A 15,985-nucleotide genomic window follows, 5' to 3' on the forward strand; every position below is an offset into this window, starting at 1 on the left:
TCCAGGTCCCATCTCCTTCATTTCTTACCTTTTTTCAATTTCTTTAGTTTTAATCTACAGTTCATAACCAATAAATTACAGTCAGCGCCCACATCTGCCCCTGGAAATGTCTTACAATTTAAAATCTGCTTCCCAAATCTCTGCCTTACCATTATACGATCAGTCTGAAACCTTCCAGTGTCCCCAGCTCTCTTCCACGTATACAGGCTTCTTTCATGGTTCTTAAACCAAGTGTCAGCTATGGTTAAATTACGCTCTGTGTAAAATTCTACCAAGCGGATTCCTCTTTTACTTCTTTCCCCCTGTCCATGTTCACCTACAATTTTTTCTTCTCTTCCTTTTCCTACCATCGAATTCTACTCCCCTATCACAGCTAAATTTTCATCTTCCTTGGCTATCTGAAACATTATTGAATGGCCAAGAGGTCAAAACCATGACATGACAAAATTCATTAATACGTGAGCTGTACGGAGAACGAATGCCAAGTATAGTGAAATAAAGTACAGACTTTATGATGTGTGGCAGACACTGCATCTGGGGTTTGGGATACGGGAGAGCGCGGGCCGCGCTGGTGGGAGGGGCGTGGGCGTGTACGGGGAGCGTTGTGCGCGGCGGCAGCGCAGTCCGCCAGCGGCCGGCACAGCAGCAGCCAGCAGCCAGCAACCAGCAGCCATCAGCAGCGACCATGGGCAAGGCAACCGCCGTCGGCATAGACCTGGGCACCACCTACTCGTGCGTGGGCGTGTGGCAGCACGGCAAGGTCGAGATCGTCGCCAACGAGCAGGGCAACCGCACCACGCCCAGCTACGTCGCCTTCACCGACACCGAGCGACTCATCGGCGATGCCGCCAAAAGCCAGGTAACAACACCAGCTGTCTTCCGCACCGGCGAGCCACCCTTCTCCGCGCACCCAGCCCTCCCTTTCGCTGTTTTTTTTCTTTTTTTTGTCAGCATTATTCTGGCTGGTCTAAAGCAGCCCGCCATTAATTCCTCAGCTACTCCCTTGCGCAAACATCTTCGTTTCAGAGAAGCACTTGCAACCTGCGTCCTCAATTGCTTATTGGATATATTACAATTTCTGTCTTCCCCTATGTTTTTACCTTGTACAACTCCGTCTAGTACTTACAAGGAAAAGCCCCCAACGCCCCCCTCCTCAGATTTAGTGGTAGGATGGCACAATGGACAGCCCGTCAAAAACTGAACACAGATCGAGCATGAAAACAGAGAGATGGTGTACTGAACTGTGAAAAAAAGAAGCAAAATATGAACAGTGAACGGTCGAAGCCCAAGATGTGAGCAATCGAGCGAATTTTCAGAACCAGGCGTCGTGGTTATGTGGTCAAAATGTGCCGGCCCGTGTGGCCGAGCGGTTCTAGGCGCTTCAGTTCGGAACCGCGCTGCTGCTAAGGTCGCAGGTTCGATTACTGCCTCGGGCATGGATGTCTGTGAGTCCTTAGGTTAGTTAGGTTTAAGTTGTTCTAAGTCTAGGGGACTGATAACCTCAGGTGTTAAGTCCCATAGTGCTTAGAGCCATTTGAACCATACACTAATACGGGAGACAGATATACATTTGTCTTAGTTCCAAAACTCACCTGGACTGTGCAATTTTGCTGGCACGGTAGCTCAGCGTGTTGAGTCAGAGGGTTTAGCTTCCCTCTGTAATAAAAAAAAAACTGAGTGAACGGATCAGCGAACAACCTGAACGGGCGTCATCGGACGTCCGCCCCGAACAAATTCAGCGAACGGTATAGAACAAAATGAGATAAAAAAAAGTGTTGGGCTGCAACTTGGAAGAGCGCTGTTCAGATCTCCCTCCCTCCCCATTTTTTTTCCTCGTAAAATTGTAAACTGGTCGTCCAGTCACTACGAGTCTGTTCGCTGTATTCAAATTTGTGCCTGTGTCATGCAGTAACGTCCGTTTGCAACAGCGATGTCAAGGAAAGGACCTACCTCCTACCTGTTCTACACAAGTACCCCATGTTATGACTCTTACGTTCCGTTTATTTGTTGTTTTTATTTCTATATGAGGTCTGTGCGGAATCTGCCTGCTCTCACTATTTATCGAATTTACTTACACTGAAGTTATATTCTTATCACATGACTCATTCTATAGGCAGTGTATGTTATGAAACTTGCCATAACTACAGAAGGAGAACAGATGCGTCAATGACAAGACACAAAGACTGTAATATTGTGAAGAAAAATGGGTGCGAGGGAGATTCGAACTCGGATCGCTCACTTTCCAGTTCAACACCGTGACCGCACAACCACGGCGCCGTGGCTCTTCAGGTTCGCTCGCTGTTGCACATCATGACCTTGGACCGTTCTCGTTTTTTTCTAAAGTCTTTCTTCTATTATCAGTCACAACGTCAGAACTGCCTCTCTGTGCCTTTATCTGTCCGAAAGTCAAACTGATCGCCACTTACCAGGTCCTCAATTCACGATTTATGCGTGTGTTACGCATGCACCAGTAGCGCAGACCGCCCCTGAGTAGCCAAAGTCACTAGCGCCCACTACACTCGATTCGGAGGTGCCAATTTCGAATTCTGGCTGTCGGAGATATTCATATTACAGGAATGTGACTGACAAGGGGACAAGAAATGACGTATATAGTTTCTGTTGCCTACGCACTATTCTTTGCAACTTCAAAATGCTTCCATAATTGAAGTTGGGGATACGTTATTGGAAATATGATACTGGTTAATCACGAATGATCTCAAATACGAAATCGGACATACTTATTTTGGAGGGATCATCCCAGAATTCGCGTGAAGTTCTTTACAGAGAACATAAAATTTTAAATTAGGAGGGCAGATGAGTGTTTGAATCTCGTCCAGAATACTTGTTTGTTGCCCTAAGCACTGTGCCACTTTGTTCGGTTCCGGTGTCCTGGGCTGATCTCAAGACTGTGGGCAGTGTGTTATCGAATGAAAAAATGTGACACTGTTCGTGATTACTGACACGTCGGAAAGTGTTGTTAAGTTAGGGAAGCAACTGTGCTGACGTACGTTTCCGTTCCACATCATGTCGCTGCGTAGCGGTGATACGCGATATTTCACAAATGTGACAAAGTTCAGAGGTTTATCACTGATGCAAGCTTCTTCTCAGTGTACTAAACTGAATTTATGTATAAATCTTAGTCGAATCGTAAACGAACCATCTGAAAGATCTACTCACGGCGTTAGTTGGTTAGCGGACTACCGTACCATGCCAGCTGACGTATTAGTACACCACATAGTCTTTCGTACTGCTGAACTGCCAATCAGTTGATTATTATTAGATTACTGTAACAGCATGAGGCGCATCTGTTGATGACAGCTGATTGTATCTTAAAAACATCACTTAACTCTTTTGAGATAACCACTCTGACAATATTTCTGTAGAGCATCAGTCTGCATTCCTACATTTCTTTCTCTTCTACAACCTTTACTTTTAATATGGTTCCCGGAAGAAATTTTAGATCTTTCTTCACGTATTTTGCGGTACTTGTAAACAGAATAGCGTGGTAGCGGGAAGGAGAATTATGATTTTAATGTTCAGACGATGACTGACGCATTCGTTACAGACGGATAGCAAGTTCACGTCGGGGACGCACGTGGGTGTATATCGATTTCGTCCTTTTCATAGAAATCAATCCGGCATTTGCTTTAAGCGTTTTCTACAATGATTTTAAAACTACAGGACAGAATCCACGAGTTGGTTAGGAAAATGCGTTTCCTCCGAACAAATAAATCTCGTAACAGCCTGCGCTACACAGGGTCGAGGTGCTCTGAACAGGGCGAGGTGAATACTCGATCTTTCAACTTTGCTGACAGTCATCACGCCTGCAACTCTAGTCGTATAGCACTAGAAGCATTGACGTCTACCAGTAAAACACCAAGATCGTTACCATTGGCTACTAGTAAGTGTATTCCAAAGTAATCAGAGTTCATACTGCTTAACGCGGCATCAGAATTTAATACCGGATACTATAGATGTCTATCTGGCGTGATAGTGAAGCGCCCATAATTGTTATTGGGATGTCATAGAGCCATCTGCGTGTTTTTCATAAGGTCGTAGTACAGGAAACAGTGACTTATCCGAAAGCATGAAATTGTTCAAGGAACAATACTCAACGAGAGTCTTGTAATATGGTAAGCTGAGACATGAAGCCTGAGCTTTTGGTCACATTTGGCAATGGCACGTTCACATGAGCTCAGATATTCTGTTCAGAAAAAGGCAGTCTGGCTGATGGTGAACGCCCGTTGGGCGTTTTACGGTCGACTCCGTCCCACGCGGGCTAGGAATTGAGACCTATTATAAAAGGGTCGTTGGAGACGATTTGCCTCGGTTCACAAACCTTTAAAACGGTGAGATACCCCGTCGCGCAAGTGGAGCCACTCATCTGACAGGAAAAATTTGTTTCGCAGGAATCTCTGCTCTAACTGTTGAAGAAATGTCAGGTCGTCACTATAGAGTTTATTTGTTTATTCACTTCTCAAATTATTTCACCTGGCAAGATCAGTCACTCTCTGTCATCTAACCAGATATCTTTAGTGAGTTTATATTAGGCGGCCGGTGTGACCGAGCGGTTCTAGGCGCTTCAGTCTGGAACCGCGCGACCGCTACGGTCGCAGGTTCGAATCCTGCCTCGGGCATGGATGTGTGTGATGTCCTTAGGTTAGTTAGGTTTAAGTAGTTCTAAGTTCTAGGGGACTGATGACCGTAGCTGTTAAGTCCCATAGTGCTCAGAGCCATTTGAACCATATGAGTTTGTATTACAATACAGCCCCACATAGTTAATGAGTTGTAATTAATGCAAGTAAGAACATACTAACACAGATGTGTGTTAGCAGGACAAAACAAATCAAATCTGGAGAATCAGTTGACTGGTTCGGGGAAGAGCGAGAAATGATAAGGCAAGAGTAGCAGAGGAGGAACAAGGCAGAGATAGGAAGGGTGCTGGAAAAGATGGATAGTTTTAACCGAGTGAGAGGAATTCTGATTCGTTGTTGACTCTATATGGAAACATGGAATCAGGTACCGAATTCATGACCTTCTTCCCAGCAGTGTGTTTTATTACGATCGGAACAGGTCTAGACGGAATGCCACTCATCTTGTAAACACACGGCATTCTCTCACACTTGTACGCTGCTGGCCATTACAATTGAAATACCATGAATGCGGCACACAGCAGATGTCAACGTAGCGTGAAGTGTACTACATGCTTGGACACGCAGATGATTAGCATTTCAGTCCAGCTGCTTAAATGAGGTAGCAGTAACGCCGTCTGCATTCTAGAGATAAGAAAAGATTACACACCAAGTTTTCTCATTCATAAATGTTATTGGAATGTCGGTTGTTGGTGAGAAGATTGTATTATGCCTCGTATAAAGAGGAAGTTAAGACTACGAATAGGTGTCAGAATTAGACAGCGGCAGCCTATAGAGATTGCGGTTTATCGATCCCCAGCATTGCTCCTCTCGTTGGTAAAGATCCCATGAATGTCTTGGGAATATAGACAATGAGTTCGGGCCATATGCAACGTCATACAGGATGTCAGCAGCCCTGTGCGAGTACCGCCCGAACATTTGGCGTAGACGTATTGTTCGCTCGGCCGTGCATAATCGCACCGCCACTTCACCTACCCTGAGTCAGAAAATGCACTTGTTTTTCAGCAAGACAAGCATTCGCAGGTGTTATGTACTTCTTCGTACGCAGCGGTAAGGAGAGTGGGGTACAGAGTGGTGCAGAAGCTGTCGTCGTATGGTAGGTGGGCAGGAGCAGAAATGATTAGCGAACACTTAAATACAATGCACAGAAGTTTTACGTGTAGCTTTTTCCAAGCGTTACGAAGAACCTTTAGAAAAGAACAAACACCACTGGCGTCCAACTATTACAAAAGTGCTTCGTGCAGTCTGAGGCTCCTGCTACTAATGTACGAGCGAACTGTCGAAAGCTGACTAAGACTTAAGACTGTTCAAAACTGCGACTGAGATTGGGTTATTTAGCTGCTGCTAACCATCCTATACTGCGGCGGCAGAGGGCGGTCGTAGTCAGAGCTAGCCGGTGCACATCATTGGATCCGCCGGGTTCCCGCGCGACTGCTATCGCCGTCTGTCGGAAACGTGAGTTTCCGTTGCCAACTGTGAGACGCTGGTGAGGGTGGTATCGACATGATATCACAACAGGGACGAAAAATTCAGCACGGCGACCATTGTAACAGCTTTGCTTACGTGGTAACAGAGAGAGCCACGCCGACGTTGCTGTGGCCAAGACAGGAGTCTCAGCACGTCATATTTGGAGAGCAGTCCTGATTCAGCTTACAGCATCAAAATGAAATTATCCGTATGTAGAGGCCCCGGGAAGAACAACTGCTGCCATGTTGCATTCATCTTTGTGATATTGCCTCAGCACGTAGAGTGATGATATGGGGTGCCATTAGGTATTCAATACGATCACCTCTGGTGTGCAAGTCTGGTAATTTGGACGGCAGCCGTTAAAACTATGACGTGTTAATGCAGGTGACTGTGCCCTGTATTTGAGGTCTCCATGGTGACGTCTTTCAACAAGATAACGCAAGACCCCATCCATGTTGCCCATGCTGTCCTGGCCTAGGGTGTTAGACTGTTGCCCCAGCCTGCACGTTTTGCAGAGCTCTTGCCTGATGAAAACACTTGGCCGTGAGTTGCCGAGAGACTGACATCTCACCAGCCACTACTAGTGGTGAATTCTTGCATGGAACTGAAACAGCACGGGATAGGGTACCGCGTCTGACCTCCTATCTCAGTTCGACTCGGTGTTCAGCCAGGTTAGAGCGGCTGTTGCTCTCAGGAGTGACAGATGTTTTACATTTGGCACTGTTAACTGCTTAATCACCTACAAATTTAATGATGTCTTCTTCCTACTATACCATAAGCACAGAATGAACAAAATTTCACTATTTGTTACCCTCCAGATATTGTAATGGGCAGGAGAGTACATGGCGCTGGTGTGGGCGCTGGAGGAACTGTCGCGGCCACAGGCAGAGACAGAGCGGCGAGGACCCGCCGGCTGCTTGGTCCTGGGCCAGATCGCTGGAGCTGCGGCCAGTCGTCCGACTCGGCTATTTGCGGAAGGCGGGGGCGCCTCGCCCTCCTCCCCCCCCCCCTCCACCTATACCACGCCACTCAGCGCGGCTGCCCAAGACGGCGAGAAAGCGCGACCGCGCAACCCGGTGCGCTGTCCCCATTTGTTCAGGTCGCGACCGGGACTGGGGCTCCTCACATGTTACGACGGCAGGGCATTACTCTAGCAGATGCAACCACAACACGAACGAGGCTGAGCTCGGGCTCACTAACAACAGCGAATCTCACACTGACACTGTTTTTAGAGATGTTCACGAAGTGGATGGAGCCTTCATCCACGATGTAGGTTAGTCTTCTCGCTTAATGACACTGCATGATGGCGACTTCAGCTTTAAAATAGATTCTAAGAAGGAAAAAACAAAGAAAAAAAAAAAGAAACTACGGAGGAACAATCTGAATGGGACGAAAATCGGCGTTGTGATGTCGGAGGTGAAGGTGGCTGCAGAAAGACAGACGGCGTGCATGTAAACACTTCATTTCTCCAACAAGCTACAGCGGTTACAGGTGCGCTCCTAGCGCACACCAGGGTCGACACGCGGCGTCCATTTCCATGGGCGGGGTGAGGTGTCGGTATCCTAGACCACGGCGAAGCGCAGCTGTACTGCTGCACGTTGTTTGGGAGGCTGCGAGGCGCTTCGGCGGTGCTGACGCACCTGGAGCTGAGGTGGCCGCTGGCGGTCAAGGCCTCCACGGTCCAGCTAGTGGTGGCCTGCGAAACCGGTGGTGCTGGGCGGCAGCGCAAGGCGGGACAGCGCGACGACCCATCTTAAGAACCAGGCATACAAGTCGCCGGTTGACGAGGACGGCTGTCCGCGACAATGGCTGGGCCTGTGCGGCGGAGTGGTTTGCCGGCTCGAACTTCGTGCCTGCTGGCTCGAACGCTGCGTGTAAACAACGGCCCCCATTATTGTATCCTGAGGTGACGAAGTCATGGGACAGCGATATGCGCATATACAGATGGCGACAGGACAATAAGTGTAAAAGAGTAATAAATTGGCGGAGCTGCCATTTGTCCTTGGGTGATTCATGTGAAGATGTTTCCGGCGTGATCATGCCGCAAGACGGGAATTAAAGTGCGCGTCATTTATGTTGGCGGCCGAGTTTAGGTTCGTTCTGCGCATCTGACGTCACAAAACACAGTCAGCCAATGAACAGAGAACGACGTTGCCAGATCTCGACTGCAGTGCATAGCATGGATGAGTGTCTTCAGTATTAGAAACGTTCAGTCATAAATAAAGTAATAGAACAAAAGCAATGTCTTGATAGCAGACTTTCTTTTATAGAAAGTTTGGAAAAAGCATTCTTTATACCAATTGCTTCATATTCTATTAATTAATTAAACCAAACAAGCAATAAGACTCCTAATTCTGGCGATAGGAAGGAAAGGTGTTTGTATCAATCTCACGAACCGCTTTTTCGCACTAAAGAAGAGCGGTAATTGTTTATTTCCTATTGTACTTCGACGAAGCGTGAGTAATTCATAGTCATACCAAAAGTGTTTGTCAGTATTTTGCGTGACGTGTTAGACTCCTCACCGTGTTTTGTAGACAGACGATTTGCGTTAGCGTAATGGTTAAGGTGTTGGACTTCTCTGTGAAAGGTTATGAGTTCAAACCTTGTGTGGAACTCAATATTTTAATTATGTAAAAACAATATCGAAGTGCCTTACTTCATGGATTATATTTGTTTGAATGAAAATTTTTGAACTTTCTAGTGCTTTGTCTCTTCATTAACCGTTTCGCTGCTGCAGACACGTGCTCCCCGCATTCCGCGCTGTGCGCAATTTTGTCATCACTGCACTGCTCGCCTGTCCAGACACATGGTGTTCCCACTGCTTTGACACACTTATCATTCGATTTCACAAAAACTATTTGGCCCAAAAATTTGATTTTTGCACGTCTTCTTGACTGGTACCTTCCCCCCATAAATGACTTAATTTTGTTTCGATGTTCAATGCAGTTATTATGCAGCATTAAATGTAGTAAACCATTGCACGAAATTTTGAAGAGTTTGCAGAGGTAGAAGTCCATAGCATATACTTTTCATATGGTCGATTTTAGTTGCCACAATGTTGAGAATGAAATGTGGACAAGATACCTAAATTTCATATAAAATTTACTGTATAACAATATCTCATTTAATTTAAGTACGACATAGGTGTCGTATGTAATATTGAGAAATGTTCCGTCTTTCGCGACTGTAATAAAGGTTTTATTCACACCGGACGCGTTTGGCTTTATTTTAAAGCACTTCAATCAATGAAAGGTATGGCACATATAGAATGGTACTCATGTTCTCTTTCTTGTTTTTGTTCCACAGTCGCAGTTTCATCTATGGTACTGAAATATATTCCTCTTCTGCAACTGTAATAAGCGACTTATTTAGACCAGACGCGTTTCTCTCTTTTGAAGCATCTTCAGTGGACAGTATTCTGTCTCCTCCATTGTCAAGTCACCTTTCGTAGTTTTGTGCTGCGGTAACACAATATTCAACGTTTGTGTTGGCTGATCAGTGTTTTAGCAAATAAATGATGTTTGTGTGTGCCACACACAAAAATTATATTTGACATAGCTCAGAGCACTTCACTGATAGACGGTATATTCAAGTCCTAATGTTTTTGTAAGTCCACAGTTTTGTTTAATGTATTTTGTCTACTTCCTTTTGATTCATTGAAGTGCTTTAAAATAAAGCCAAACGTGCTCAGTGTAAATAAAACTTTTGTTACAGTCGCGAAAGACGGAACACTTCTCAATATTATGTACGACAACTATGTGGTATTTAAATGAGATATTGTTATACAGTAAATTTAATATGAAATTTAGGTATCTTGTCCACATTTCATTCTCAATATTGTGGCAACTAAAATCGACCATACGGAAATATACGCTATGGACATCTACCTCTGCAAACTCTTCAAAATTTCGTGCAATGGTTTACTACATTTAATGGGGGGAAGGTATCAGTCAAGAAGACATGTAAAAATCTATTTTTTTCGCCAAATAGTTTTTGTGGAATCGAATGATAAGTGTGTCAAAGCAGTGGGAACACCATGTGTCTGCACAGGCGAGCAGTGCAGTGACAAAATCGCGCACAGCGCGGAATGCAGGGAGCACGTCTTTGTAACAGCGAAAGGGTTAATGCGGCCGTGGTGGCTTTACTTCATGAACTGCGCGCTTCCCCCTAAACGTAAGCTTGCGAACTATGCTATACTATGGCGCTGCTTCTATTGGCGCGTGCGTCGTGTGCAACTGGCAACGCAGCACTCTCCCGCGTCTGGGCGGGCATGCGCGAGCCGCCAAGATAAAAGAATTCAACTATAACAGACTTCGAACGCGGAATGGTAGGTGGAACTAGGCGCATGGAACATTCAATTTAGGAAATCGTTAGGCGAATTCAATATTCCGAGATTCTCAGTCTCAAGAGTGTGACGAGAATGCCAAATTTCAGGCATTACCTCTCACGCAGTGGCCGACGGCCTTCACTTAACGATTCAGAGCAGCACCGTTTGGGCAGAGTTGTCAGTGCTAACAGACAAGCAACACTGCCTGAAATAACCGCAGACGTCGGTGTGGGACGTACGACGAACATATCCGTTTGGACAGTGCAGCGAATTCTGGCGTTAATGTGCGGTGGCAATAGACGACCGAGGCGAGTGCCTTTGCTAACAGCAGGACATCGCCTGCTGCGCCTCTATTGGGCGCGTGACCTTGTCGATTGGACCCTACACTACTGGAAAACCGTGGTCTGGTCAGATGAGTCCCGATTTCAATTGGTAAGAAATGATGGTACGGTTCGGGTGTGGCGCAAACCCTACAAAGTCTTGGAACCAAGTTGTCAACAAGTCACTGTGCCAAGTGGCGGTAGCTCCATAATAGTGTGGGCTCTGTTTACTTGGAATGGACAGGATCCTCTCGTCCAACTGAACCGATCTTTGACTGGAAATGTTTATGTCTGACTACTTGTTCCGAGCAACGATGGAATGCCCTATATCACTGTGCCACAATTGTTCACGATTGGTTTAAAGACCATTTTGGACAGTTAGAGCGAATGATTTGACCACTCAGATCACCCGACATGAATCCCAGCGAACATTGATGAGACATAATGAGTCGTCAGTTCGTGAACAAAAACCTACACCGGCAACACTTTCTCAATTATGAACGGCTGTAGAGGCGGCATGGTTTCGTATTTCGGTAGGGGTCTTCCAAAGACTTTTTGAGTCCATGTCACATCTAATTACTGCACTACGCCAGGCAAAACGAGGTCTGGAGCGATATTAGGAGGTATACCATGATTTTTGTCACCTCAGTGTATGTTTGGCTGTCTGGCGGCGAAGGAATGCTGCACCAGCTTAACGCAATGCTGCATCGACGGGTGGTTCAAATGGCTTTGAGCACTATGAGACTTAACATCTGAGATCATCAGTCCCCTAGAACTTAGAACTACTTAAACCTAACTAACCGAAGGACATCACACACATCCATGCCCGAGGTAGAATTCGAACCTGCGACCGTATCGGTCGCGTGGTTCCAGACTGAAGCGCCTAGAACCGCTCAGCCACACCGGCTGGCTCATCGATGGGTCATTAACGAAATTCTTGCCACACGTTCACTTAACGTGTGGTTCTTCGACAAGTCGTTCGTGTCGTCAGCCGCGTGCCTTCCGACGTTAACTGGAACAACATGTCCCAAATTGCCTCAGCGTCGCAGCATGCCCAACAGTACATTATCAACAAATTCTTAATTTATACAAAAGAAATTTCACACCCAACATGTTTTCAAAATACGCATGTTCGAAAATGTGTTTTACGAAGAACTGAAAAAGTCTCATTGGGAACTGAACGCAATGGTCAGTGATGTGATGCCCTAGTGAGAAATAATGAGCTGAAAATCAGTATTTTTAAAGTTGCTAAAATGTGGTGTAAAGTTTAAAGCGGGACAAAGTGCCTCTACACAACGTGTTTTCCAGTGTCTCTGCCGCATGGTCGACAGTAACAAGTAATGCCAGCATGACGACGACTATTAAGTGTACATATAGTAAACAGTACATAACTACAAATCTAATCCGTTAGTATATCTTGAGATTTAGAATTCTGACCATTTGTTGTCGACTTCTGTCGAGCGTAGGCCGAGCGAGGTGATTAGAACATGTCGAATGTAAAACTCTGCAATCGCTTCCAGTCAGTAGCATGTACTGGAAGAGGTTTGGGGCAAGGTAGTCCTTGAGCAACCACAAAGTTCCTAAACATCCATTTGGTTTTACAAGGGTATATCTTTTATATGTAAGCACTTAAACACCCTTGGGCTGCATATTACAGTTACGTTTAGAATCAAAGCTTTCACTTTCGTTTCTCAAATATTCAACGTACGCTCCTCCAGACGCACGACAAACATTCATCCGCTGAATTACGTATCACTAACGTCGACTTGCAGTAGAATTTTTGGAATGTGTACTATCCTCGGACATTATGGATTACCTAGAAGAAAACAACTAGCTCTTTATTCTCACGAAGTAATGAGTGCTACCGACAGAGGACGTCCGATTCATCCAGAAGGCTTTTTACACTGTTCCTCACAAGCGACTTCTAATCGAAATGCGTACCTATGAAGTATTGTCTCAGTTGCGTGACTGGATGCGTGATTTCTTGTCAGAAAGGCCACAGTTCGTAATAATTGACAGAAAGTCCTCAAGTAATACAGAAGTAATATCTGGCGTTCCCGAAGGAAATGCTATAGGCCCTTTGCTGCTCCTGATCTACCTAAACGATTTAGGAGACAATCTGAGCAGTCTTCTTGTATTGTTTGCAAGTGATGCAACCATTTACCGTTTTGTAACATCATCAGATGATCAAAATGAACTGCAAAATGATTTACACAAGAAATATGTATGGTGCAAACAGTGGGAACTGATTTTAAATAATGAAAAGTATGAAGTCATCCACGTGAGTGCTAAAGGAAATCCCGTAAATTTAGGTTACACGATAAATCACACAGATCTTAAGGCTATAAACAGAACTAAGTACTAATGGATTACAATTACGAATAATTTAAATTGGGACGATCACACAGAAACGTTGTGGGTAAACCAAACCAAAGACTGACTTGTTTGGGCAGAACACATAGAAAATTTAACAGGTCTACTACAGAGAATTCTTACACTAAGCTTTTCCGCCCTCTTCTAGAGTATTACTGTGCGGTATTTGATCAGCATCAGATAGAACAGATGGGGGACATCAAAAAAGTTCGAAGAAGGGCAGTTCGTTTTGGATTATCGCGAAATAGGGCAGAGAGTACCACGGATATGAATCACGAATTGGGTTGGGAACCATTAAAACAAAGACGTGTTTCCCTGCGACGTGACCTTCTCATGAAATTTCCATCACCAACTTTCTCCTCAGAGCATGAAAGAATTTTTTGGCACCCGTCCACATAGGGAGAAGTTATCATCATAATAAAATTTCCAAAATCGGTGAAACACATACTTTTTTATTTCCAACAGATTATACAAATACAAATTTGGAAACCTTTTCTTAATGAAATAATTTCATAAAACTTTTCATCGTCTATATCGCTTCCCTAGGTGACTGAGTTTCCAAGAACGCTGGAACACACATTTCTTAATTTCCAAGCGAGAAGTCAAATACCAATTTTTATATATGTAACTTGAAAATGTTTGTTGTAGTTCTTTAGTAACTATGCATTTTCAAAAGACTTTCGCTAACTCTTTACTCTCTTACTGGTTAAATTTTCAAAAATGCTGAAACCACACTTTTTTTGACTGACAAATTAAATACCAATTTCCGTAGTTCTAGCTTCAAAATAGCCTTACTAGTCACATATTTTCAAAAATCCTTTCATCCCCTATCTCACCCCCTTAGCAGTGAAATTTCGAATAATCCTTTCTTAAACGATGCCTGCAGTATAAGATCTACACCCTCCCCAAATTTTAAGTTTCTGTCCTTAGCGGATTGGGCTGGATATTGATCAGTCCGCGAATCATTCTGGTCCTATTTCCCCCCATTAGACGCTGAATTTCCAAATCACGTATTTTTTAAAATTTCTAACTGGGATCCCAAAAACCAATTTTCGTAGTTCTAGCTTCAAAATTGGTTAATAGCAACACATTTTGAAAAAGCTTTTCATCCCCTATTTCATACCTCTACAAATTTCAGGTTTCTGTCTTTAGTGGTTGGGTATGGGCGATGATCGGTCAGTCAGTCACGACATTGCTTTTTATACACAGGATGAACATTAATAAAACCGACATAATGCAGGGACGGATTGCTGACTGGAAATGGCGGAAAAAATGCCCATGGTCATATGCCCGGAAATGCATCGTTGCCACGGTAGGTGGCACTGACGGATGACAAGTACTCTGATCACATGCCGTGTGCTCCTTATGTGTTGCAGGCTGAGTAATTGACATAGCGTACTGTAAGCAGCAGAATGGTCGGGTACTCATGTCGGGAACAAGCCGGGATAGTGTTTGTGTACGGCAAAGCAGGTGGAAACGGTCGAGAAGCAGCGTGGCTATGCCAAAACAAGTACCCTCACGGACACCCACCACATTACACTACATTTCAAGCCCTTTTTGGGCGTTTGTGTGACTATGGGTCCTTTCAGACAGACGAACGTGCAGGGACGCAGCGTACTGTGCGAACACCAGGTTTGGAGGACCGTGTTCTACAGGATACTGCGACGAATTCTGGTACAAGCTCCAGCCAAGTGGCCCGCCAACTTGGTGGAAGCCAAAGTACAATTATGTATATCCTGCATGATAACTGCCGCTGTTCCTATTAACTGTAACACACAAGGAACTCACGGCACATGATCAGAGGAACTGTAATTCATCAGCGCCGTTTACCGTGGCAACGATGCATTCCCAGATACATGTTCATCGGACCTCTTTTCTTCCATTTCCAGTCAGGAATGCGTCCCTGCAGTTTGTCGGTTTTATTAATGTTCAGCCTGTACAGACATTTGACGCACTTTTGAATGATGTTCGAAATAATGCGTAGAAGATGAAATGCTTGTTTGTTAGCGGCGTATGAAGACCACTGAGTGAAATTCCGCCAGCTCTTGTACTCTTTGAAATTCTAGGTTTAACCTTGAACTTTAAATGCGCCACCGGTACCACATTTACCAAACCAATTGATCATCCAGGACCTCACGCCTGATGAACTCCAAGATGAACGCGATATTCTAACGCCCGTTGCCGCTTTCAAACAACGATCACCTCTGACTGGCCCTCACCTTATGTCCCCAGCGGAAAACCAACGGATCCTCCAGCGGCAGCGTGGGCATTCGGCTCCAGGTTTGGATGGCAACTTAAACAAACACCTCCTCTGGCTCCCACGCAAGCCGCTGGTCTTATTTACCAGTATCCTGAACCGCTGTCTACAACTCACATTTTTCCTCCACAGTGGAAGCAAGCCAAAATGACTGCCAACCCCAAGCCCTCGAAGGATCCAGTGGTCCTTACTAACAAAAGGCCCATTAGCCTTCTGAATACCATGGCCAAGGTTCTAAAATCATTGATCCTGCATCGCATTTCCCAGCCTCTGGCGGTGGCTGCGACAATCCGTCCGGAACAGTTTGGATTCGCTTCGCACCTGTCGGCCGAACTCCAAGTCCTTAGGATCACAGAACATGTCAGCAAGTGCTGTAACTCCACCATGTCGACGCCAGCGGTTTTCCTGGACGTGCAAAACGCGTATGACAAGATCTGGCAGGACAATCTTGTGTACAAGATGCTGACACAGACGACTATGCCCGACATCTATGTGAAGATCGTGGATAATTTCCTCCACGGTAGTACTTTCTTGGCTACTCAGCAAGGCCATCCTCTAGCTTACGTCTTCTATCCTTTTTAACATTTAT

At 45.1% G+C, this 15,985-nt stretch overlaps 1 protein-coding gene across 1 annotated transcript in view; it reads left to right on the forward strand.

Moving 5' to 3' along the window:
* The first annotated feature begins 641 nt into the window (after positions 1-641).
* Positions 642-15,985, forward strand: part of LOC124711219 (heat shock protein 70 B2-like) — a 136,149-nt gene continuing 120,805 nt past the window's right edge. The window contains exon 1 of the mRNA XM_047241179.1: positions 642-859. Coding sequence (XP_047097135.1) covers positions 686-859 — 174 coding nt within the window. The 5' untranslated portion in view covers positions 642-685. The remainder of the gene's footprint in view (positions 860-15,985) is intronic.

The sequence above is a fragment of the Schistocerca piceifrons genome, chromosome 1 (genome assembly GCF_021461385.2).
Source record: "Schistocerca piceifrons isolate TAMUIC-IGC-003096 chromosome 1, iqSchPice1.1, whole genome shotgun sequence".
NCBI classification, from domain to species: Eukaryota; Metazoa; Arthropoda; class Insecta; order Orthoptera; family Acrididae; genus Schistocerca; species Schistocerca piceifrons.